This window comes from Diabrotica virgifera, chromosome 7 (assembly GCF_917563875.1).
Source record: "Diabrotica virgifera virgifera chromosome 7, PGI_DIABVI_V3a".
Lineage (NCBI taxonomy): Eukaryota > Metazoa > Arthropoda > Insecta > Coleoptera > Chrysomelidae > Diabrotica > Diabrotica virgifera.
Window position 1 is genome coordinate 231357668 of NC_065449.1, and position 27078 is coordinate 231384745.

At 31.6% G+C, this 27078-nt stretch overlaps 1 protein-coding gene across 1 annotated transcript in view; it reads left to right on the forward strand.

The window, feature by feature from the left end:
- Positions 1-27078, forward strand: part of LOC114327250 (protein dopey-1 homolog) — a 192677-nt gene that overhangs the window by 92947 nt on the left and 72652 nt on the right. The window contains exon 3 of the mRNA XM_050655412.1: positions 23828-23993. Coding sequence (XP_050511369.1) covers positions 23828-23993 — 166 coding nt within the window. The remainder of the gene's footprint in view (positions 1-23827; positions 23994-27078) is intronic.

A 27078-nucleotide genomic window follows, 5' to 3' on the forward strand; every position in this document is an offset into this window, starting at 1 on the left:
CGAAATGAACTGACAATTAAAATTTGTCAATCATTATCAAAGGTAATTGGAATGCCCAATCAGAGCAAACTATCCGCTGTCCTGCGCGTAGCACCAAAAAAATGTGTAATTAAAAAAGTTCCTGACGCCGTAGTGGTTAACCGATTTTAATTTTACAAATTGCAAATGAAAGGTACGGTATTCTTCTATATGTAACAAAAAATTAAACTTGCTGTCTGCTTTAAGTAACGTTTACACGTATCCAGTAACTGGCGTCAGTCTCACTGGAATGCGAGTGCTTGACTAAGATAGCGCTGGATAGGTTCGTTTACACGTATCCAGTAACTGGCGCCAATCTCACTGACACTCTTATTAAAAATCCTGCCATTGAAACCACAGGTAAGACAGCGCCAGCGACTGGAACGCTGTGTTTACACGTGTCTACAACCACTGGCACGGGGTTAAAGGGGACGCGGACGAGGGCCACTGGCATGAAAATTAGACCAGCTTTCTATTCGAGACAGCGCTGGCAGACAGCGCTGGACTGGAGCAAAAAAGCGTTTACATGATGCCACTACCTTGTCAGCACTGTCGTTCCAGTGAGACTGGCGCCAGTTACTGGATACATGTAATCCTGCCTTTATATTCAGTCCTGCAGATTTTGAAAAAATTAATTTTTTTTGCGAAAGCTGGATTGCAAAATTTATTTTGCAAAATCTATTAAATCGATCTTAATGAAATTCACAGTATTGTTTTCTTATATCATAAAGTTTTTCTTGGTGAAATATGAAGGTCCTAAGTGTAGCATAAATGGTAGAAAAACGTAAAATGCGAATACTTGTTTTTTATCGTTTTTTCGCAATTATTGCTATTTTGCAACAAGGGTGACAATTTTTAAAATTTATTACGAATTCTATATTGTAGGAAATTTAATTGCGCAACTTTTATGCCAGTACAACTTTTCTCAGAAATGAACACTTTCAAAGTTATAATCAAAAAACGAAGAAAAAATCGAATTGTTCCTTCATTTTTTGACATTTTGATTATTTAAACAATGTTCCGGATCTTTTTGAGTGGGAGGATAACTCAAATATTATTATATGAGTTATTTTCAAGCAATTTCTGCAAAAAAATATGACTCACCTCTCAACGTCCAAATGTACTAATATTTTTACAGATGCGCCCTGGTCTAATTAAGATACATTCCTTTCTATTTTCGTTCTCCAGTTAGGTATCTTTATTCTGTTGATATCTTCTATCACTGATGTTCCCATCCACACTTTGCTCTCCCCCTAGTAAGTCTTGTATTTCTAAGTGTCTACTTTAATAATGATCTGTATTAATGTATCTTCTTCTAGTCTTAGTACATGCCCGAGTCAGTTCAAATTTTGAGCCTTTATATGTTTGAATATATCTTCTCCATTTATCTGGTTATTTATCACGTTAAATACTCGTCTAAACTTGGATTATAAAATTATCAGCAACAATGTAATAAATATAGGTCGGTTCGCTAAACTCAGACACAACTGGCTAGTGATTTTAGTATGTAATTTTTTTGATTTTGGCCAATTTTACCAAAATTGACAAAATTACTAACTATTTAGTAATTATTAACTATTTAGAAATTTTTTTTGCCAATTTTACCAAATTGGCAAAATTACTTACTAAAATCACTAGCCAGTTGTATCTGAGTTTAGCGAACCGACTCTACTAATTTTGTAACAATTAAAAGGATTTCACCATGTATTTAGTGGCTTTAAACCTTGCAGCTGTACTGAAGATGGAATTTTGATTCCGAAAACGTTCTGTGTTATAACAATTTTGTTATTAGTAAATAAATATTTATAAAAATAAACCAAAATGGGTGAAACTTTTATGTTAACATGGGTATTTGCACGAAATAATAATAATAATCATTTAGTTGTGAAGCGAAACAAGAGCTGTCTTATTTTATTTAGTTCATAGAGCGCCAAAGGCACTCCAACTTAAGGCGCGTTCCAAGTGACATGAAAATCGTCCTTCGTACTGCCCTCGTCATGCGCATTATAAAAAATGCGTTCCAAGCGAACATGAAGGATGATTGGTATCGTACACTGTGTTGTTCCAAGCGATCCATGTACCGCTTCGAAATCGGTAACTGAACGGTCCTTTTGATACATGCCTTCAAGCAGAAACTATTTGTACTGACTTGCGCAGTCAGGATTGTTTTCATTTTTACTGGTGACCGCTATGAGATCAGCTGATGATTCAATAATAGAATAATCCACAATTTACGCTATTAGTAGGTACCTGTGAATCTTGATTTCCGTTTAAATAATTATTAATTCTTTTTTTTTTCAAATTAATCTTAAAAATATGGATAATTTATTTTTTTTTTCATAGAAGACAACGATTTTATGTGAGATATCGATTCTGAGGAAGATTTTGAAGTTGAAGTGATGTTTAATGAACATGTTAGTAAATATTAATGTATAACCATCTATCAAACTACTACTGGTTCTGTGGTACTCGTACCGAAAATGGCTCAGGCGCAACTCGAACTTGAAATGGTACACAAATACGTTCCAAGAGGGTTACGTACTGGTAATCGGTTTGGGATCGAAAGAAAACCGTTCAAGGGCGATTCTGCGCACTAAAACAGTACAATCGATTTCGTGGCGGTTCAAGGGATCGTACAAATGTGTCGTCTTGGAACGAACCTTTTATATACTCGCTAGAATTCGAAATATTTTTACGTAAAATATACTTACCTACCTACATATAACAAAACTCACAATTAACAATAATCTATTTTTCAAATAGGCCAACAACTTAGTTCTATTACACAAAAATATAATAAATTAACTATAAATAAACACTACTTTGCTAGTATGTAACAACAATAACGAATTCTTAAAATGAATGAAAACTACTGCACTGAACAGATGTCGATAAAGATAACAGAAGAGATAAGAGAAAATCTGACGCAGGTTTGTCAAAATGACAGTGACAATTTCTCTATGTTGCCTAATTAGTTATTAGTTATAATATGTTCGATTTCTTTTTAGAAATAAAAATTTTTAGTAGTTCCAAAATGACACAAAATCTAGGCATGGGATAAAAAAGTTTATTTAAAGAAAGTGTATTTTTTGTTCTTCTTAATGGCGGTATTGTACCCTCGGAGATCCGTGGAAAAAATTTACACCCAAAATAACAAAATTCAGTTTGGCAACATTGTGTAAATGTTGATAGTAACATATCCTTTTTAAGATAAACACAACTGTAATTTAGTCCAAACAAATTAATATATTTTTTTTGCTAACAAAAATGAGATTTTTCAACCAAATAATGTTTCAAATATGATGTGCAAAATAATTTTTAATTGGGTTCTGCTAATGGGCTTGCTCTTTTTGTCATTAAAGTAAAAAAAACTTCAAATTTCACTCATTAAATCATTATTGTCCGGTTATCGTCTTAATTATTTTAACTGTACTAATATCCGTCGAGTAATTCTGAATGATTAATAGGTTGTTAAAACATTTTATCTGTAGCGACTTCTGGAATATCTTAAAAATATCGAATTTCATTGATAAAATGCACATATCCCACCGATCTTCGCTTCGACATTACAGGCTCGTTTTTTTAATATTGTATTTAACTGCAGAGTAATTTCCACATTCTAATATTTTTCTCAAATTGGGCTCTGTACCGCCATTCTTTATTATGTTACTAATATGTGTGCCAAATATCTCGACAAAATATTCAAAATTACAGCCGCAATCTTGGACCGCGTTTGTTGCTACCTGTTGATAGCCACTGTAGCCTCTTAAATGTACAAAATTGCTATTTAAATACATCGTATTTATTAAAAATTAAAATGACTTGGTAAAATAATGCGGAAGGTTAAAAAACCGTATTTATAGAAATGCCGAGCAGAAAAACATTGTCAAATATTCATATTTTACACAAAAGACTGACCACTTCCTAGATTTTAAATTATGTTTAATATTTTTTAAGGTAGTTTAAAAAACTATTCTTATTCTGTAGTGAACAATTATTAAACCTTGGAAAGTTTAGTATAGTATCGATTCGCGTAAATCGCCAGGTAGTCGAAAACTGAGAATGTCAAGGTTCAATTTTCAGTTCTGTTCGTTGCACAAAATACAATAGGTAGGAAACGATTTTTAAATGTGGTTTCGCGAATGAGTTTAAAACGTTTGTGAAAATTAGATTACGACGATTTATTAAGACAATGCATGTTATTAGTCCATGTATGAAGCTTAAAATAGGACAAAACCTCGCAATTTTTACAGAATGGATCGATTTTCTTGAAAATTTGAAAATAAGTAGTGGATAGTCCAAGGATCAAAATCTATATAATGCCGAAAGGCGCTTTTACCATGGGGGTTGTTGCCACCCCATCTCGGGGGTAGAAATTTGGAAAACAAAACCGTTTTTTTTTTAATTTTCTTTAAGACTAATAGTAATCGAGCTATACTTTATTATATGTTGGCTCTTCTTCGTCAAATGCTAAATATTGTAGTTTCAAAGTCAAAAGATGGGAAAACTATGCATTTTTCGAGGACAACTTGTTCAAACTAATTTAAAGCACATAAAAATATCTATCTTCAGAAATAAAAAAGAAGTCTCTAGCTCAAAAATTAAGTGACATAATGTCTTATAATAAAAAGAATGTCAGTCCCTATTTTTTCTGCGAAAAAGTGATCGCAAGCAACCCCTAATCACCACCCTAGTTAAAATTCGTCATTGACCTTATTCGGTCTTTTTTATTTATGTATTATTAATAGGTTCTAGAAGCTTGACCGGCTTAGAATGATCAGTTAAAAAAAATGGAGTTAAAAGCGAATAATAGCAAAGTTTAAATATAAAATTGTAGATTATTTTATTCCCAAGAACCTGGTTTGCAGAAATTTTTTCAACGGCAAAAATTGAGTGAGCTATTGACAATTAAAACTTGTAAAGACATGCAAAAACCACCTTTACCAACCCTTTCAAAGTCACCTCTTTTTGCGACTGATGCTTTTAAAAAGATTTAATATTAATAGGCTTATAGACCTTGTAAAAGCCTACATTATTTTTTACTAAACTTTCTTAGATAAAAAATAAAAAACTTACGGTTAAAAATCAATATATTTTTTTGAAAAAAAAAGGAGAAATCCAATTGGAAGCATAATAATGTAAGTTAGCTGTGTTTTTAGTCATTCTTTTTATTCATTCTTATTTATTATGTTAATATTAATAGATTCTAGAAGTTTAACTGGCTTAGAATGATCAGTTTTTAAAAAAGTGGAGTTAAAAGCAACGAATTTTTGTAGTTTGGTCAAAATTCCATTTTCTTCAGAATAGAAAGATTAGCATCAAAGATACGAAAAAATGTTTCAGTATAAAATTGTAGGTTATTTAATTCCCAATAACTTGGTTTGAAAAAATTTTTTCTGCGGCAAAAATTGAGTGAATCGTAAATGAGTATCTCGAAAAACATTGATCTTTTCTATACAAAAGTAACCCTTTCGATAGCGAATAAATCGCAAACTATTAATTTTATCAAAAAAATGTATAGAACATTTTTTGCTTAGAATGAATGTTTTTATCAACTTTTGCGGTCAAAATATAATAAAAAATTTGCACCCCCCGAGATGGGGTGGCAACCACCCCCATGGTAAAAGCGCCTTTCGGAATCATATAGATTTTGATCCTTGGACTATCCACTACTTATTCTCAAATTTTCAAGCAATTTGATCCATTCTGTAAAAATTTCGAAGTGAAAAGCTTCGGTTCCTGGCCTATATTGTGAGATTTATTTCACAATAAATTTTCATTTCAGGAATTTCCAATTTCCGCATTCCATGAATTTCCAATTTCCGCATTCGATCATTATTTATTAAGAAACTGCACTGACTTTAACTATTTATCTCACTTCTCTACCTCTATATTTTCTCCTTCCTAAGGATCTAGTTGAGTCATGTAATTCGTTTGACTATTTCTGTCCAATTATCTCTCTCCTGTGCGTGTTGTTTTGTTTTTTATAATGAGTTACTAGTCATGTTCTTTATTTGGTCCTACTATCGAGCTGGAGATCTCCCTCTATTTAGCTCTAGATCTTTTGCCTCCCACCCCACATTGCCTTAACGACGTTCTACACCTTCGGCAAAGAATTAAAGATTTACATGAAATTTTAGTATGTTATAGTTTACTTAAAAAAACTAAGACTTGATTTAAAAAAAATTGTTTTACCGTGCCGTTTAATTATTATTACGGGTCAAAGTTAAGTTTTAACATGGGCTCTTATGGGAATTCTTAAAAAGTTAATAACTTTTGACCCAAATTTACGATTTTTAATTATTTGTGCTTAAATTAAAGGTTTTTTTTGTAAGGAATAACATATTAAAAAATAAGGATTGTTTACCGTACCATTTATTTTTAATTTATTTATTATAATTAATTCCGTAATTTCCGTAATTTATTATAATTTATTTTTATAAAGTATTCAATACTGAAACATATGATTTGAGTATTCTGCTATAAATGCATTGTTACCAACTTTCGCTTGCATATAAGTTTCCCCCCTTTCCTCTGAGAGGCATACCCCGCAATGAAGGTGTAGAACGTCGTTAAACCATCATTCGTTCCATACCTTCTTTTCTTCTAGTTACATGTCCAAAATATCTTCATGTATTTTGCTTGGTAGTTTTAATCTTTGGAGTGGTGAGATTTTATTCTCTTACAATGTTATGTATCTTACAAAGTTAAAAAAATATATATATAACGAGAAATTTCAATTGATCTATAAAACAGGACAAAATACACCAGCTCTCAAAATAGTATCACTAATTAGAGAGTTTGGACTTCTTTAAGTATATAAAAAATTCAACTCGAAAATTCAGTCGATACGGATAATTGATTGTTCGTTTTGTAACATGTGATATTGACATAAAAAATGCATTTTTTGTTCCACGAATCCAACTCAATTATTTATTGGGTTGTAAGTAAATTATTCCCTAAAGAGCTTTTGAAGCTGTTGTATTATACTGTTAACAATTTTAATAATATTTCTTCTTCTTGCTCTCTTTCTTGGCTTGCATACTTGTGCATCTGCCAGTAATAATAGTTTAAAAAAGTTCCTAATATGTCAGTTTTTCAAACTGTTTAGGAAACACGTCAGATGTCATTTGTTTTGCCAATATTCAAAATATAGCCATATAGGCCCCTCGTATTACGATTTTTATAGCATTCTGTTATATGTCTACGTAACCTTGTTACATTTTTTTGTCAAATATTTGTTCTCATAAAGTAAAAATACCAATGAATAAACATAAATCTGTAATAATATAATACATTAGATTATTAAAATCATAAAAAACCTTTTTGTAAATTACAATTCTTCTACATACACCATTAATATAAACTCTATAATATCCTAGTTTATAAACAAATATATTTAATAAGTCTATTCTTGTCGTTTTCATATTTCGTCTAAATAGGTAATAAAAAAAATGATCGTGAGTTTTTATTAATAACTACTCGTATTCAAATTGTCGGAAAAATTATTTCGTAGGGTCTTTGTTTTTCCAAATTATAACGAATTTTGGTACGCCATATAATTACCAGTTGAATAACACTAAACCATTAAAAAACGATCAGTAGTATATATTTCATTTGGTGGTCAAACATATTGTAAAATTGTGATATTAATGCTCTCTGGATATTAATTTTTAGATTATAAAGGGCAACGGGCATGATTTTTTCGATTATGTGTTTTTTGGAGATGTAGCTACATTTCACAAAAATGGAACAGTGAATCGGCCTAATTTTCATTACTTGGCATGAGTCTCAGCGCTAGAGTACAAGGTTCTCGCTTGAAAATTTCACATAGGCGCCCTTTGTATATGTTTCATTTTTTAATTATTTATTTCACCTTTATGCAATCGTACAAAATTTCTAAAACACGATGTAAATAGTTAAAAATGATCAATATTAATAATAATAATATAATATTAACGTTTTACTTGTTTTATGTGGTTACCCCAAAAAACATCATTTTTTCGACAATATTTTTTTAGGTGGGATGCAATCATTCAGGTTATATATTAGTAACAAAAATATAGTCATAAATTAAATCACATATTCCGGGACCAAAAATAGTTGGAATGAACCTAACTTACCTTAGTACAAGTATGCACATAAAAAAAGTTACAGCCCTTTGAAGTTACAAAATGAAAATCGATTTTTTCGAATATATCGAAAACTATTAGAGATTTTTTATTGAAAATGGACATGTGGCATTCTTATGACAGGAACATCTTAAAGAAAAATTATAGTGAAATTTGTGCGCCCCATAAAAATTTTATGGGGTTTTGTTCACTTTAACCCCTCCAAACTTTTGTGTACGTTACAATTATTATTGTGGTACCATTAGTTAAATTCAATATTTTTAAAACTTTTTGAATCTTAGTATTTTTTCGATAAGGCAGTTTTTATCGAGTTGCGGCTTCTTTTCTGATATGTTTACATAAAAATTTTATGGGGGATTTGTCCCTTTAAACCCCCCAAATGTTTGTGTACGCTCCAATTAAAATATTATTGTGGTACCATTAGTTAAACACAGTGGTTTTAAAACTTTTTTGTCTCTTTGTAGATTTTCGATAAGGCACCTTTTATCGAGATGTGGCTTCTTTTTTAATATGGTTCAAAATATACCTAAAAATGTAAATCATAAATAAATTTGTCGGAAAAATGAAAGAATACCCATGAACGATCACATCAATCACTTATTTTGTATTTGCTGTCTTTTTCTGTAAATAACAAACGTTTCTTATAGAAAAAGACAGCAAATACAAAATAAGTGATTGATGTGATCGTTCATGGGTATTCTTTCATTTTTCCGACTTGTACCTATGCTCCATAATCGTACTTAACCATATACTACAAATATGTGTTGAATTTGACAAATATTCAAAATATCCCCATAAAAACTGACTTTTCGAAAAAGTACTAAGAGGCATAAAGGTTTTAAAGACATTGTATTTAACTAATGGTACCACAATAATAATTTAACTGGAACGTACACAAAAGTTTGGGAGGGTTTAAAGGGGCAAAACCCCCATATAATCTTTATGGGGTGTCCAAATTTTACTATAATTTTTTTAAGATGCTACTGCCATAAAAATGCCACATGTCCATTTTCAATAAAAAATCTCTATTAGTTTTCGATATATTCGAAAAAATCGATTTTCATTTTGTAACTTCAAAGGGCTGTAACTTTTTTTATGTGCATACTTGTACTAAGGTAAGTTAGGTTAAATCGAACTATTTTTGGTCCCAAAATATGTGATTAAATTTATTACCTGTATTTTTGTTACACCCTGTATAATTTGAAGTAATTGAGTCCTGTACTACACTCAAAAATTGTGAAAAACACGTTCGACTCCCCCTCCCAAACCCCACGTTTTTATTTCTAGTTACTAAAATTGAAGGTATTCCCGAAATTTAAAGAAAACTAAAAATATCTCAGAAAATTATGAGTTTATACATTGGGAATGCTTCATAAAAATGAAAAATAGTATCATAAATGATTTGCGATATTAGTCCTGCCGCCAGTGGGGGTACAACGGCCTCCTTAATTCAGATGGACTTACCCAAGTTTTTTTTATGTATTTTGACCCGTAGAACACGAATTTTTTGGGTAACAGTCGATACGGATGTCGATAAGATTGTTATAAACAAAGAACTTGAGGAATCACATAACAGAGATTTTTTGCAAAACAAAACATTTTTTTGTATTTTTTGGGTCTTTCTAAGCAAAAAATGTTTTACAAGTTTTTTCGTAGGATGCATAGTTTTCGACATAAACGCGGTTGAACTTTCAAAAAATCGAAAAATTGCAATTTTTGAACCCGAATAACTTTTGGTTGAAAAATAAAATAATTCTGTTTACCGCATTTGAAAGTTCAAGTCAAATTCTATCGGTTTTGATTACTTTCATTGCTAAAAATTAATTTTTTTATTGTTAAACAAAGCTATAAACACAACATAGTGGTTGAATGATGTTTTCAATGCATTTCTCATTTGAAATCGAACGAGTAGGCGCGCGCATACAGACCATTTCTACGTAGATTACGTACATTAAATCGTATGCATTGGGCAATGCAAATAATCAAAACCGATAGAATTTGACTTGAACTTTCAAATGCAGTAAGCAGAATCGCTATTTTATTTTTTAATTAAAAGTTATTCGGGTTCAAAAATTGCACTTTTTCAATTTTTGAAAGTTCAACCGCGTTTATCTCGAAAACTATGCATCCTACAAAAAAACTTGTAAGACCATTTTTTGCTGAGAATCACCCAAAAAATACAAAAAAATGTTTTGTTTAGCGAAAAATCGCTGTTATGTAATTCCTCAAGTTCTTTGTTTATAACAATCTTAACGACATCCGGATCAACTGATACCCAAAAAATTCGTGTTCTACGGGTCAAAATACATAATAAAAAAACTTGGGTAAGTCCTGGCGACAGGGCTATATCATAAATGATAAGAAAAAATCGTAATTTTCTCAAATTTTCTGTTAAACTCAATCTGTTAAATACAGTGTACAGTAGTGTAACAACAAAGATTATGAAAGAAATCTAAATATGAGAAATTATAAGTTTGCTTTACCACGTAGTTATTAAAATTCACCATATTTTCCAAGCAAAGAGATTTCCCATTGCCAACATTTTTTCTAAAAAACTTTTTTGGATATTCTGTACCATACTGGAATCATGAACCAATGTCGCATTAAAAACTCGCCCTGTACATTAATATTAGGTACGTCTGATATAACGAGACAACTGCACCTACTTTTTCTAAAACTAAAGCAGTTGTTTCCATTGTAAATATCTTTTTTGTGTGCATAAACCAGATGCAACAACAATAAATTTTCTTTATTAAAAATTTCCTGCTATGTACCGGGTGTCCCAATAAGAATGGCTCTCGGCCATATCTCAAGAACCGTTTATAGTAGAGCTTTGAAATAAAAAAATTTTTAACAAAAGTTGCCTCAGGAAAAGCCTGGAAAGTATTTTCATAATTGTGGGACCACCGCTAGAGGGCGTAATTGAATATCAAAAATTAAAAAATCTAAATTTTACAAAATTTTCCTAATGAAGGGGCACTGGAAATCCGATCGTCGTATTCTTCATAAAATTCTATGCATATTTGATTTGACAAGTTTAGGTCTACCTTTGGAAATAAGAGGTGGGGTGAGTGGGAACCTTGTTATGAAAAACTGGCTGTGAGTCCGGTTCTGCTTAATCAAATTTTGCAAACTTGGTCTTGTTGAAGACAGATCTTTTTCGTCAATGTAAAAGTTATGATTTCGAACCAACTTACTGAGTAATATGGCAGCTAGAAGGCGTTATTTCATTTTTTTCAGAAATCTAGTGTTCCTTGGAAAATGTTAAATACAAACATGCAATTTTGATACCTTATTACAAAATTAGACAAAATTAGCAACAGAATAGCGAAAACCGCATGTTAATACCTTTTTTCTATCTCGAGATATCTTACAAAACGTGTAAATTTAAAAACATAACTGTTAGTGTCACCGGTAAACGAAATAATTCATTAAAAGTAGTGTGCTATGGAAACAACAAAGAAACATTTTCCAGCTGTCAACGTATATTAGGTCTCTTCAACGCTTCTCATTTGTTTCGAGCCTCGTTCATATCTCGTATATTAATATTATACACGGATTATACGGCATATGACAGAGGCTCGAAACAAATGAGAAGCGTTGAAAAGCCCTATTACAAAAAAATAAAAACAACTATTTAGTGATGACATAAACGTTCAAATTTTTGCCCATCATTTTCGTTGCAAACATTTACTCTTTCAAGAGTAGATTGAACAGCAGTCTCAATTTCTGCTCTCGATATGCTTTGAATGGCGTTTAGTATTCTCTGGATAATGTATTCTAGAGTAGTGTATGATGGGCAACAATTTGAATATTTAGGTCGTCAGTAAGTAGTTCTTTTTGTTCTGTGTTATATTTAATTTTAATAGTATTGTTTCTCTTTATATTGTTGTTTTAATTAATTATATTTTTATACGTTGACATCTGGAAAATGTTATTTTGTTTTTTTCCACAGCACACTACTTTTCATTAACTTAGTTTACCGGTGATAATAACAGTTATGTTTAAAATTTACACGTTTCTCGAGATATCTTGAGATAGAAAAAAGGTATCGACATGCGGTTTTCGCTATTCTATTGCTAATTTAATCTAATTTTATAAAGTATGATTAAAAATGCATACTTGCATTTAATATTTTCCAAAGAAAACTAGATTTCTGAAAAAAATTAAATAACGCCTCCCAGTTGGCTTATTACTTATTAGGATGGTTCAAAATTATCACGCTTACATTGAAGAAAAAGATCTGTCTTCAACAAGACCCAGTTTTCAAAATTTTATTCAGCAGAACCGGACTTACAGCCATTTTTTCATAACAAGGTTCCCACTCACCCCCACCTCTTATTTGCAAAGGTAGAGTTAAACTTGTTAAATCAAATATGCGCAGAATTTGATGAAGAATACAATAATCGGATTTCCAGTGCCCCTTCATTAGGAAAATTTTGTAAAATTTAGATTTTTTAATTTTTGATATTCAATTACGCCCTCTAGCGGTGGACCCACAATTATGAAAATAATTTCCAGGCTTTTCCTGAGGCAACTTTTGTTATAAAAATTTTTATTTCAAAGCTCTACTATAAACGGTTCCTGAGATAGGGCCGAGAGCCATTCTTATTGGGACACCCGGTACTTCAAGATTAGGCAACGCTCTACCATGGTAACAATTTAAATATTTTTCGTACTTCCGGGCCTAAAGTGACAACTTCACTCCCTTGTGACAGGTACTAAAGTGTCACATTTAATCCCTCCGGGATTAAATATTGACGAAACTCCCGGAACGATTAAATCACAAACAAACGAATTTAAGGGATATTTTATTGAAAAATATAATTAATTAGAATGGTAATTAACGTTAATATTCAAATTAATATTGTGACAGTTCGTCATATTGACCAGTCTTTCCTGGGTTAATGCAGCAGGTAACTGACGAGTAACAGATAGGTCCTTTTCATATTGAACTGGTGTTTGTTTCGAAGATCCTGCGGAAACAGGAAGCGAGAATGAGGACTGTGGCATAACTATAGTGGACGAATCGGCGACTTGACCAAATATTTTATCTGAAATTTTTTGTTTATTTTTAATAGACGATTCAATATATCCCTCGGCCACGTTGGAGGATTTCCATCCTCCATGTCTCTTCAGCACGTCTATTGTTGCTCCCGAATCAGCTAACAAAGACGCAGATGTGCGTCTAAAACAATGTCCCGTATAAGACGTCGCATTTTCTAATTTCAAGAAAGCTGCTATTTGCCGTGGAATTGTACCAAACATGTTTTTTCCTACTACTCGCGTAGTACATTCTTTGTTGATGTATTGAACAAAAAATTTTGAATGAGTTGTCCCTGTCTTTCGCAATGCCACATATTTCCGAAATATCGCCACAAAACTGATGGCACTGTTTTCTGAATTTTTGATCACAAAATTTCGGTCAATTTTATTTTTGGTGTTTCTAATCGCAATTAGGAAGGAATCGCCCAAATCTCTCACATCGTCGATTTCTAAATCAACCAACTCTTTTCCACGACAAGCTCCCGCAACGCCCAAAATAAGTGCAACCTACAAAAAAATTGATTTCTTAAAATTTCTGAATATAAACAAATTTCCAAATTTACCTTAAGCATTAAATATTTATCATCCGGAGCCTCCCGTAAGAACTGATCTACCTGCTCAGACGTGAGAATTCTTGACTTCTTTGGCTTAAATCCCTCATTTCTTCTCTTCAAAAAAGCTAATAATTTTGGAAATTTACTTATATCAATATCTTCTCTAATGTTAATAACCGATTTCAGCATTGAGTAATGTGCCCAGAGAGTTGAGGCACAAACCGCTTTTGATTTATCATCGAAGTAGACTAACAGCGCATTTTCAGTAGGTTGTCTCACATTTTTTAAGCGGCACCACTTTTTAAAAGCATCGTACTGCTGCTCGTATAGTTTTCTAGATTTCGGTGGTAACAATTCTTCACCTACTTCGGCTGCTCTTTTATCAATATCAGATACACCTTCTTCACTCATGATACCAATAATTATCAATAACAATGTTTCTTTACAATGACACTAGTAATAACAATGTTTCTAAATTATAACTGTCACAACGCAATGTTACTATGGTAACTTATTTTAAAGACAGTTTATTAAATGAGTTGAAGAGAGAAAAAACTGATTGAAATTATTGAAATAATTAATAAAATCATACCGGAAGTACGAAAAGTATCGTATATACCTTGCGACTGAAGTACATTTAATCCTTCAGGTAAATTATGGCCCTCCCTGCGGTCGGGCCATAAACTTTACCTTCAGGATTAAATGTACTACTTCAGTCCCGCGGTATATAATGTACTATTATGATTGATGACGCGAAATGAATTTATGATCCGAGAGCTGGTAGACATTTTTGGGTAGGTATTGAAGGCATTCTGAAAATTTTTCATTTCATTTCCATAATATCCTAATATGCAGAAATGCAGACCTGGCTGGAGGGCAACGGTCATTTAACAGCTTAAATTAAAAAACGTGTAAAATTTTTATTACAAAAAATATATTTAAGGCAACTTCTAATCTTTTTTAAAGTTTTAAATATTCAAACATAAAGAAAATAAACAAACCAGTTAAAAGTACAGAAGAAAAATCGATAATTGATTACATGTTAGTAGAAAAAAAAAATAAGAAAAACGTAATGGACACAAACGTTAGAAGGGGTCCAGAAATAGGGAATGACCACTATTTAGTAATAATGAAAATAAAACAAAATATGTCAGATAATAACAACAATCACAAAATGCAAGAAAAGAAGCAAGAATATGAAACTATTAGATCATAAAGGGTGTCTGCGTAACTTTGCACCATATGGGAAACTTTTTTAATATCAATTTTACGAAAAAAAGTCATTCTTTATAAAGTGCTCTGCATAGTCTAAAACCTAAGGTGCAATCATCAGATATCAAATTTTGTCAACAGTATACGAGGTATGTCAAAAAGTATTAATTTCGCTCAAGAGCAAACTACCTTTATATTTCAAAATATCAAAAAAATTTATTATGAAAAGTTATTTGTAATTAAAAACCATATTCAAATATGCAATAACAGCCATCTACGAGAAAAAAAATTTCTGAGATTTTCCTAAATTACTGATTCCGAACATCATTTTTATTTATTAGACCTGTAATAACTCTTTTATTAATAATTTTAGGAAAAAAAGGTATTCTTCATAAAAATCTGTGCATGGTCTAAACCTCAAGATGCAACCATCAGTTATCCAAGTTTGTTAATTTTATACGAGGTGTATCAAATAATATGAATTTAGAAAGAATTCTTTCTATATTCTTTCTAAATTCATATTATTTGACACACCTCGTATAAAATTAACAAACTTGGAAAACTGATGGTTTTATCTTGAGGTTTAGACCATGCACAGATTTTTATGAAGAATAAGTTTTTTTCCTAAAATTATTAATAAAAGAGTTATTACATGTCTAATAAATAAAAATGATGTTCGGAATCGGTAATTTAGGAAAATCTCAGAAATTTTTTTTTTCACGTAGAAGGCTGTTATTGCATATTTGAATATGGTTTTTAATTACAAATAACTTTTCATAATAAAATTTTTTGATATTTTGAAGTATAAAGGTAGTTTGCTCTTGAGCGAAATTAATATTTTTTGACATACCTCGTATACTGTTGACAAAATTTGATATCTGATGATTGCATCTTAGGTTTTAGACTATGCAGAGCACTTTATAAAGAATGACTTTTTTTCGTAAAATTGATATTAAAAAAGTTTCCCATATGGTGCAAAGTTACGCAGACACCCTGTATATAAGTTGAGAAATACAGAGAATACTGAGAAGTACCAGATGATCATAAATCAAAAACTGGAAAATACTAAAGAAAATAGAGAGGGTCAAAACGTTGACCTATTATGGAACAACTTCAAAGAGATAATACTAAATACAGCGACAGAAGTATGTGGAACAAGTAAAAAGAGCAATAAAAGAAAGCAAACTACATGGTGGAATGAAGAAATAAAACCACGAGTTAAAATAAAGAAACATACTTGGAAAATATATTTACAAAACAAAACACCAGAAAACTCTGAAGAATATAAAAAACAGGAGACTAGTAAAAGAACTGGTTACAAAGGCAAAGAAGGGCAAATGGACAGAATTTGGAGAAAATATGGAAACAAACAGTAAAGAGAATCAAAAACTGTTCTATGTAAAATTAAAATCAATGAGAAAAGAAAGAATTCAAGAAATAGAAAACATATAGAATAAAACTGGCGAAATTCTTACAGAAGAAAATGAAATAATGAACAGATGGAGAGAATATTTCCAAGAGATGCTACAAACTCACTGCTATCAAGAAGAAAACAATGTAGCGAACCAAAGAATAGAAGTAGACAATGTAGACCCTATAACCATAAATGAACTGCAAGAAGCTATTGCAGAAATGAAAAACGGAAAAGCACCAGGCTATGACAGAATAACCAGTGAAATGATAAAAAAATGGGACAAAATGCAACAGAGCTATTATTAAAAATATTTAATGCAGTTTGGAGAGAAAAACAGATACCGATGGACTGGCAGAAGGCACAGATAGTGCTGATTTATAAAAATGGCGATAGCACAGATTGCAACAATTACAGAGGAATAACACTGTTAAGCACTGCCATGAAAATATACGAAAAAATACTGAACAAAAAAATAATCGGAAAAATTGACAGCACACTCGAGGAATCACAAAGCGGTTTCAGAAAAGGCAGAAGCATCCAGGATCATATATTTACAATCAAACAAATAATAGAAAAATATCAGCAACAGGAGAAAAAAATGTATATGGCTTACATAGACGTTGAAAAGGCTTTTGACACGGTACCAAGGCAAAAATTATGGGAAATATTAGAGAAGAGAGGTATAAGTAACAAAATGATAAGGGTAATTAAGAACATTTACAACAACAATGTGAATTATATCATCAGTCAAACGAGAACATCAAAACCATTTACTACCTAATATCCTAATATGCAGAAATGCAGGCCTGGCTAGAGGGTAACGGTTATTTAACAACTTAAATTAAAAAACACGTGTAAAATTTTTATTACAAAAAATATATTTAAGGCAACTTCTAATCTTTTTTAAAGTTTTAAATATTCAAAAATAAAGAAAATAAACAAGCCAGGCGATTTGAGACTTGCGAGGGATTTTAACGCTGAAAGATGGCTTGCAAAACTATTTTGCAAATAAATACAACAAAATATTGTTGAGACCAGTTGCTATTTTGGCAGGGTATTTTTTAATTTTAAAAATAAATATTCTAAAAAGACAGAAGATTTTAGTGAGATTGGAAAGTAGATGCGTAAAAAACGGTGCTGGCCCCGAGTTTAAGGTCGTTTACAGTCCTTTATTTATAGATGAGTTATAAATCAATAAAATTCATGATACAACTAATATCTATCAATATTATCTCGGAGACAATGACGTCCCCAGAATGATTTATTAATTCATGGAGTGGTTTGGTACAAACCCAACCTGAAAATTTAATCTACCCGGTTATCGGTGTTGTTTTACGTCGTTTATTGGCTGTTAAGGTCAGGGTTTTGCTTCAAATGCTTTTATTTTTTTTTAGTGTAATCGATTATTAAACTGTACATAGAACATGTTGCTCTGGATAGAAAATATTTTTAACACAATGACCAAAATGACTAATTTCACATTTAAGATTCCCATTCTCAAATATACAGTGCACATTTTTCTGATCTTTTAAATCTTAATTGGGGTACGTTTTGAATAAGGTTGGAGCAATAGAGCATCCTTGTCTCAATCCTTTTGACACCTAAAATTCTCGAGAAAGGGATGTGTCGATTTTAACACAGCTTGTATTCTTACCATACAAAGCATCTAAGTACAATAATTGTTATACAGGGTGTTTCATTGGGAAACGGAAATACTTGTATAGCGATACGCTTTAATTACTATTTGTGCTAATTTTAATTTTAATAATTTTTTCTCAAAACGAAATAATATGGGCCATATAAAAGTCACAGTTAATATACAAACCAGATGCTAAGAAAGACATGGTTTTACAAAACGAAATGCATCCCTAATCATATGTTTTTGGTGTGTTCAGTGTAACAAACTGGATTCCCCATAAATTAATTATTATCATATCAGACCATTATGTCAACAACTCACTCTGGACATGCAATCGTTTTTAAAACTGCCAGAAGTGTTTCTGTTTTTGTACGCCAGATCTAAATAATTTATTGCCCATCTGGTCAGAGGGTAGAAACACAAACATATTAGCGTCTGTGGCTTTTTTCAGTCTCTTCACAGCTTGCGAACAAGCCGCACTCTCGCTAACAATCGACCCACTCCGAGACCTAAGCAAAATACCTTTTTGTTACTAAAATAAATAAATATTTTACTGTTCGTCGTTAACTTATTTTTATTATTTTTTAATTAATTCCGTCAACTCACACCTAACGGAATACATGAATGGTGAATAGAGGTCACTGAGGCGGTTCGAGATATACTAAATTCATTGCCTAGCCAATTTTTATAACCGAGTTACAGGGTGATTTATCGATTTTGCCCATTTCTTTCTGGGCCCACAACTTTAGAATCACCCTGTATATTTTTTGATATTTGGTACAAACATGTCTCATTTAGAACCCAAACCACCTAACTACTAATCACATGAAAACTCCAAGTCCGGACTAAAAAGAATTATAAATTCATTGTGACTTTGAAACAACACCCTGCATATTGAAATTTTTAAAATCCGCTTGCATATTTGAAAGGACAAAAACTAAGTTCACAAGTTAAAAAATAAACAATTTTTCACTTCAATTTTGGGGCCAGACAATGTTATGACTAATTTGAAATTATATTGAAATTTTTAAGAACTCTTTTTAAATTAAAAACACTTACAGGGTGTTGTTTCAAGGTCACAATTACTTTAAATTTTTTTGTTAATCGAGCCTGAATTGTTTTTGTGATTGGTATGTGGGTCGTTCTAATAATGTAGTATAGTAAATAAGTATTGATTATTTTTAAAATGAATATTTGTTAATTAACTGTAATAATTTATTATTAAAAGTTAATGCTTGTACCTGCTTTTTAATATCAGCATTCTTAAAAAATTCAATATAATATATTGATGTTACACAATATTGATGTTACATGAAATTACATAATATTACATATTATGTAATTTCAAAATTAAAGTCCTTACATTGTCTGGCCAAAAAATTGAAGCGAACCATTAACTTAGTTTTTTGTGCTCTTTTCAAATATGCAAACGGATTTTGAAAATTTCAATATAGAGGGTTGTTTCAAATTCGCAATGAATTTATAATTTTTTAGTCTGGACCTGGATTTTTCCTGTGATTAGTAGTTGAATGGTTTGGGTATAAATGAGACATATGTGTACCAAATATTAAAAAAATATACAGGGTGATTCTAAAGTTATGGGTTCAGAAAGAAATGGACAAAATCGATAAAACACCCTGTAACTTGATTATAAAAATTGGTGAGGCAATAAATGTAGTTTATCTAAAACCGCCTCAGTGACCTCTATTCACCATTTAAGTTCCATATAGTCTCCAAATCATGATAAGAACTTTAATTCCACGATAGTTGGAACACTTTCTTCTGTCACCATTCTTGGAAGATATTAATGATATAGCCTTTTCTAAAGTCTTCAGATAGTTGCTATGCATTCAGACATTTGTTAAACAACCTTGCCAACAAATCAAATAAACTATTAGGTGCGTTCTTTAACAATTCCACGTATACTTCACCTGGTACAGAAACTTGACGCGTTTTTAAATGTTACAACAAACAGACAAATATGGAAGTGTTACATCCGATAGGCCAAGATACGGAAGTTGTAGGTATAGGGTATACAAAACTCAAATAAGTATTTAGGCCATCATAACATTTCCCATCATGTTAAGCAACCAACAGTACATATCTTTAAAACGTTTAAAATTAGAATTTTTTGCTTTATTTACCTTCCAATCCCTCCACATCAGGTCATTAATTGTTTACTGTGTATTATATATCTTATTTTATTAAACTAAATTAAACTTTCACCTTATCATTTTACAATCGATGACGTCACACTTTTAACCATGAAATATACCAACCTTAAATCCAACAATCCAAAAGTTTTTTCTGGAATAGAGAGTTGCTAATTTAGACTTTACAATAGATTCTAATTTTTTAAACAGTTTTAATTACATTTTCAAACAGTTATTAACAACCATTACATTTTTTGGAAGTTCTTAACCAAAAATTGACTTTACCTTGTCTTGTCATGTCACTCTTTGTCATATTGAAAGTCCATTTCCTATTTTATCAGTTGGTATGTGTACATTGAACTGGCAAGTACCTAACATTTTCGAGCAGGGAAGCATGTTGCCCTTAAAGCATGTACTTAATTTAATCTTATAACATTGACTGGTAGTCACCATATTTTCATAAAATTTAACATGTAAACCATATATTATGAAGTTACCACTTTAATTAGTGTGCTACTTACAACTACTTAGCAGAATGTAAGTATTCTCCACATGTTTTTTCTTATTAACAGTCACAATTTCAACCTTTTTTGCCTTAATCTAACGTGGAAATACTTCATTCTAGGCACTGAAGATGTTCTGAATTAGAACGAAAACGTTTTGCACGACATTTTATGAAGTTTTTTAATAAACGATTTTATACCAGTATACAACTTGAAGTTTTTACTTCTGTATGAGTTTTTTTTTAACTATGGTATACACAGCCAACTATTGGAATTTTTCCATTGATTTTATTTAGGCCAACTTATGTAAGGACAAAAAAAATACTCCTGTATCATAATGAAACACCAAATCGAAAGAAGAAGGAATTCGGGTGGTAGTTAAACTACGTTAGTGCGACACTTAAGAAAATGGTTTGGCTGCTCCTCAATTCGATGCGTATTATTAATTATTATACTGTCCACTGTCCCCTATAAAAACCCAAGTACATAGTACATTATAATTATAGAAATAATTAATAAAGAGGTCAAAGTTCTCTATAAAAAGGTATATAACTTTTGTCGGATATCGTAATTTATAAATAATTTAGCCATATCGTTAACCCCCCTGCACTCACTCAGATCAATATTTCATAGGTTTAATTAGGGTATTTAAGGTCTTATGAAGCTGTTACGAATATAATTGACACACTTTGCAGCACGTGCTTTGTTGGATTTTAAATAATGCAATGTGCCTGCTTTATTAGGACGAAGTCAACACTCGTTTTTAGGTTTTTATTATGTTACAAAAGGAAGTTACATATTTTTGTTCGACGATTTGTGAATATTAATGGATATTAATTACACATCAGAATATTTTATTGGCTGTTTTGATACGATTATAAGATATGAAAGTAATGAAGTCTGATATCTTGAAGTATATGTCACTCTATAAGGACAAGAAAACAGAAACGTAGACAAAAACAAATACGTTTCTTTCTATATTATATACGTTCATATTATAGGGGTCTAGGACGTTTCATCGCCGCCGTTTCGATGCCGCCAGTTCGATGCCAATGCCGGCCGATTCATCGCCAGTCAACTAATCGCTATCTGATATATTTCCGAATTTTCGACAGTTACAATTATTAGTTATTTTTAGTATTAATTAGGAATTCTAGAAAATGCGAAATATGACGGCGATGAAATGGACTGGCGATGAACCGGCGGCATCGAAACGGCCGGCGATGAACCGGCGGCATCGAAACGTCCCATTCCGATATTATAGATAGAGACTATGTAAGATACTTTATAGGCTATTGATTATGACCAAAAAATAGTGCTAGAAGGATCTACAACGTTAAAGGGGTTTTATTGTTTTATATGTCAATGAACCCAAATATGAAAAACGGCGGAGTCCATTTTCAATTTTTTATTTTTATTTCGAATTCTATGCACTTTTCGTATTCAAACTTAAATGTTCTGTCGAAATGTAACTTTCTAAAGCCAAAAATAATAAACGCATTTTTCCAGCCAAAGTAAAAGCCAAAATAAAGCATGAATAAACGCGATTTTTTTACCCCATAACGTTTTCTACAGGGTCATAGATATAGGCATTGCGCCACAGAATAAAAAAAATTATCGTTTATCTTCCAAGTGACATTTGGTAGAAGTCCTTTGGTAGAAGTCATAAGGATTCATAGTATCTGAAATATAACTTTTCAAATATCGCCACTCGCGCCATTTTATTTATTTTGAGAACGATTTCCGAAGTGCCAATCGAAACGTCAAACTTAATTTTACAGTAAAATTGTGGCTTATTTCCAACAAAAATAGTAAATTTTCCCTATTTTTAGGGACTTTTAGGTACCCTTAAAATGCTCTATTGTACAAGGGGGTCCCAGTGAATTCGTAACTATTTTAATCCTCCATCCTAATACAGGCCAATTGGTAACTCTGGCTCTCAGGTAATTTTTTCGGTAACCAATCAACTACCGGTGAATTCGTAACTAAATAAAGGTATAATCTTTTAGACTTGAAATAAACATATTTATGGAAAATCTGTTTGCTTTTAAATTATCAGATGGATTTAAATAATTTATCATTGCTAAACATCTAAATATTGAATTTACAATTACTTGATAAAAACCAAGCACGTGTAGAGCTATACTTCTATACTTGATGAAAATAATATTTATAACACGTGTTAATGAAACACTATAATATTGTTTCAATTATTTTATTAAGATATTTCAATTTTTGCTATTTTTTATAGGTACATATAATACAAATATAATGTTTTTAAGCAAACCAAGAAACAAGGTATTAGATTTAATCAATGGTTTCGAATTCACCTGAAGAAAGTTTCGAGTTGGCAGGTCAGGTAATAGAAAATTTACGAATTGGCCGGTGTACATTTCGATTTGAAAATTTTTGTCATTAAATGTTACGAGTTGGCGCGTGTCCGTACAAGGTTCTAGGACTAATTTTAAGTAAGATACGGTTCTTCAAAGATTGCTACTTTTACGGCTATTAGAAGAACCGTATCTTTTGTAGTAGACCATTTTAAAGGTAACTTATTTGTTTTTTTTTTATTATTAAATATACCATTGCATATACCTAAAACAACAAAATATACCTATAAACAAAAGTTATAGAATAATGTTTTCGAAAAAATAGAGAAAATGGTCCAAAAACGGTGCGAGTGAATCCTAAAGACTTCTACCAAACGTCATTTTGAAGAGGAAGTATAGAAGTTTTTTTTTTGTGAAGCGATGTCCTCGTGAAAACAAGTTATGGCACAAAAAATTACTTTTTTCGTTTTTTATTTGCTTCGTTTTTTTAATATATTTTAGTAAAAAATATTATTTTTTAGGAGGAAAATAGGAAATTTAATTTTGAACAACTTATCTGTAGATGTATATGTACGAAAATTCACCCCTTTCTCAAAAACGCATCCCTTTAAATGGTAGACTTAAGCAGTCCGCTTTGAGTAGCCTAGATATTCGCTGGGTTACATTAATTTATTATTTATAATTATTTTCTTAAGGTATTCTTAGAATAGTGCTATATTTATATATCTATAAATAAACTAAAATTAGTTTTACTACGACAAATACCGTAATACAAATCATACACATTATTTTCCTACAAACTCTTATTGTTTCGTTTCTGTTACAGGTCTTTTTCCACTAATGGGACACGCAGCCATGAATATTAGACCGACATTATTAACAATTTATGAGACCCATTTTATACCATTAGGAGATAGATTGCGGCCAGCACTAAGTGGATTTCTCAGTGGAATTCTGTTAGGTCTTGATACGGGGACAGATCATTTTGATAGGTGAGTTAAATAATGACTAAGTTTTCAATCTAATAGTACATAAAATAATACCAAAAATATTACTCTACATCCCACCAGATTGAAAACAATTGGAACCTTCTCTGGTTACACCTCCGAGGCTTCTAACATTTGCAAGCCATAACGGATGCTGAGACTAAAGAAGATGAGGGAATTTTACAATTTATAATTCACGTCCCATCTGCTCAGCACGGTAAAGTTCCAACGAGAATGGTTCCCTTCGTACTCCAATCAGAATAAACACGTAAATCAAAAATGAATAACCATTTTTAATTTCGTTTGCAACACGAAACTTATTAGTCTCTCATCAGGAGGCACATTTGCTGCTCTCTCTGACCCAACCAGGACAAACCCCGACGTGCAGTTACGGATTGCAACGAACAGGGGACAACGGCAGGGATGCTCTAGCGGCAACTGCTAGCAAAAGACTAATCTGATACATAATATAGCTCAACAGGCCTTAAAGGCCCATGGCTTGGAATTTCTCGACGGTTTTCCTCCATTTTCTCCTATCTATGGCCGCAGTTCTCCAATTTGATATCCCGAATGGTTCCAGGTCTTTCTTACATGCTTCTAGTCACTTTTTCCTGGATCATCATCTTCTCCTCTTTCCTTCTACTCTTTCCTTCCCCTCTCAGCAGCGAGTCCTTTGCCCACCTTCAACTTAGTCTCCTTGTTCTGACCATCTGGCTTATTTCTCGTTTCCGGTACAGCTCTCTGATCTCTGCATTTGTTCGTCTCCTCCAAACGTCTTCATCGTTTTTACTCCCCCGAATATCTTCCTTAGGACACTCCGCTCCCAGATGTTCAGCATATTTTCTTGATTTTTGTTCATGACCCATGTTTCGCTCCCGTAAAGAACTGTGGGCTGGATCACTGTTCGGTAGAGTCTTAATTTTTCCTCTCTGGAGATGTTTTTGGCTTTTAGTAGTTTGTGTAGGGCTCCGACTCAGTGGCGTGCTGGATTTTTTCAAGCGGCCCGGTGATTTTATAGAAAAGCGGCCTCCCATCCTCACTGTATCTTCTATTATCAGGATGTTTTTTTCGGTACTTATAAAATCAAAAGAACAAAAATATAAATTATTTTTAAATCAAACATAAAACTTTGAATTCAATGATTTTTTTAATTTGCTATTTTTTTACTTAAGAACAAATCTTACAAATAATAAATGTCATGTATTACAATATTGTATGCAGCAAGGCAGAAACCATAATTTCCTGAAAAATTACATATAATATGAATTTGATGTAATTAAGACAAAAGTAAAATCAAATTTTGAGAATTTTTCAGGTATGTATTAAGTTGTAAGTCATATTTTTGAAATGAGATAAGCCTTGCTTTATAACCTTGATATATAGACCTCTTCAAAGAAAAAGTAATGCAAGTTTTTACTGTATTACTTACTGTATTACAATAAATACTTACACCACTTTTCCTGATTTTACTGATGAAGAGAGGTCTATTTATTAAGGTTATAAAGCAAGACTTTCATCATTTCACAAATAATATGACTTACAACACTTTAGTCCAGAAAGTCACTGCGCATCCGCTAGGAAAAATATTCTAATTCTGATTTTTTGCACAATCTTACTCAAAAAGAACTCCTTTTAACAAATTTGCATGTTGCCAGGACCAAAAGGTGGTCAAAAATTTTTTAAACGTTTTTTTTTTGTTTTTTTCCTAAAATTATTTTTTTTGCATGGAAAAAAGTTTTTTAGGTTTTTTGGATCATTCCAAACAGAAAAGGTATTTAGTGACTTTTCTCTAAAAATGATAGTTTTTGACATATAAGCGATCAAAAATTGAAAAATTGCGAAATCGGCCATTTTTAACACTCAAAAACTATGTGAAAAACTGAAAATTTGAATGTTGCCAAGGTAGGTATATATTTTTTAAACATCGAATAATGAAATCCCGAAGAGTTTTTTGCAATACAATTTTCAAAATTCCTTTGTTTTTTAATTGCTAATCAAGCGTGCGCGACACTATTTTCCACCGACAGTATGGTGCAAATGAAAGGAATAAATTCGTTATTTCGTAAACCGGCAACTTTAAGGAAAAATCCCGAAACAGGTCGATTTTTATTTTTAAGTTATGCTATTGTGGCATATACGGTATACTAGTGACGTCATACATCTGGGCGTGATGACGTAATCGATGATTTTCTTAAATGAGAATAGGGGTTGTGTGCTAGCTCATTTGAAAGGTTCTTTAATTCTCTATTCAGTAATATAAACATTTATATAATTATTTATACAGAGTGTCCTTCTACGTCTTTTTTTGTCAAATAATTTAAGTTAATAAAAATTGTTTGGTCACCCTGTATAAATAATTATGTAAATGTTTATATTACTGAATAGAGAATTGAAGAACCTTTGAAATGAGCTACCACACGACCCCTATTCTCATTTAAAAAAATCATCGATTACGTCATCACGCCCAGACGGATGACGTCACTAGTATACGATACATGCCACAATATCATAACTTAAAAATAAAAATAGACTTGTTTCGGGATTTTTCCTGAAAGTCACCGGTTTATGAAATAACGAATTTATTCCTTTCATTTGCACCACACTGTCGGTGGAAAATAGTGTCGCGCACGCTTAATTACCAATTAAAAAGCAAAGGAGTTTTGAATATTGTATTGCAAAAAACTCTTCGGTATTTCATCAATCGATGTTTAAAGAATATCTACTTGCCTTGGCAACATTCAAATTTTCAGTTTTTTACATAGTTTTTGAGGGTTAAAAATGGCCGATTTCGCAATTTTTCAATTTTGAATCGCTTATATGTCAAAAACTATCATTTTTAGAGAAACGTCACTAAAGACCTTTTCTGTTTGGAATAATCCAGAAAACCTAAAAAAACTTTTTTCCATGCAAAAAAAAGAATTTTAGGAAAAAAAACAAAAAAAAACGTTTAAAAAATTTTTGACCACCTTTTGGTCCTGGCAACATGCAAATTTGTTAAAAGGAGTCCTTTTTGAGTAAGATTGTGCAAAAAATCCGAATTAGAATATTTTTCCTAGCGGATGCGCAGTGGCTTTCTGGACTACTTGGGCTT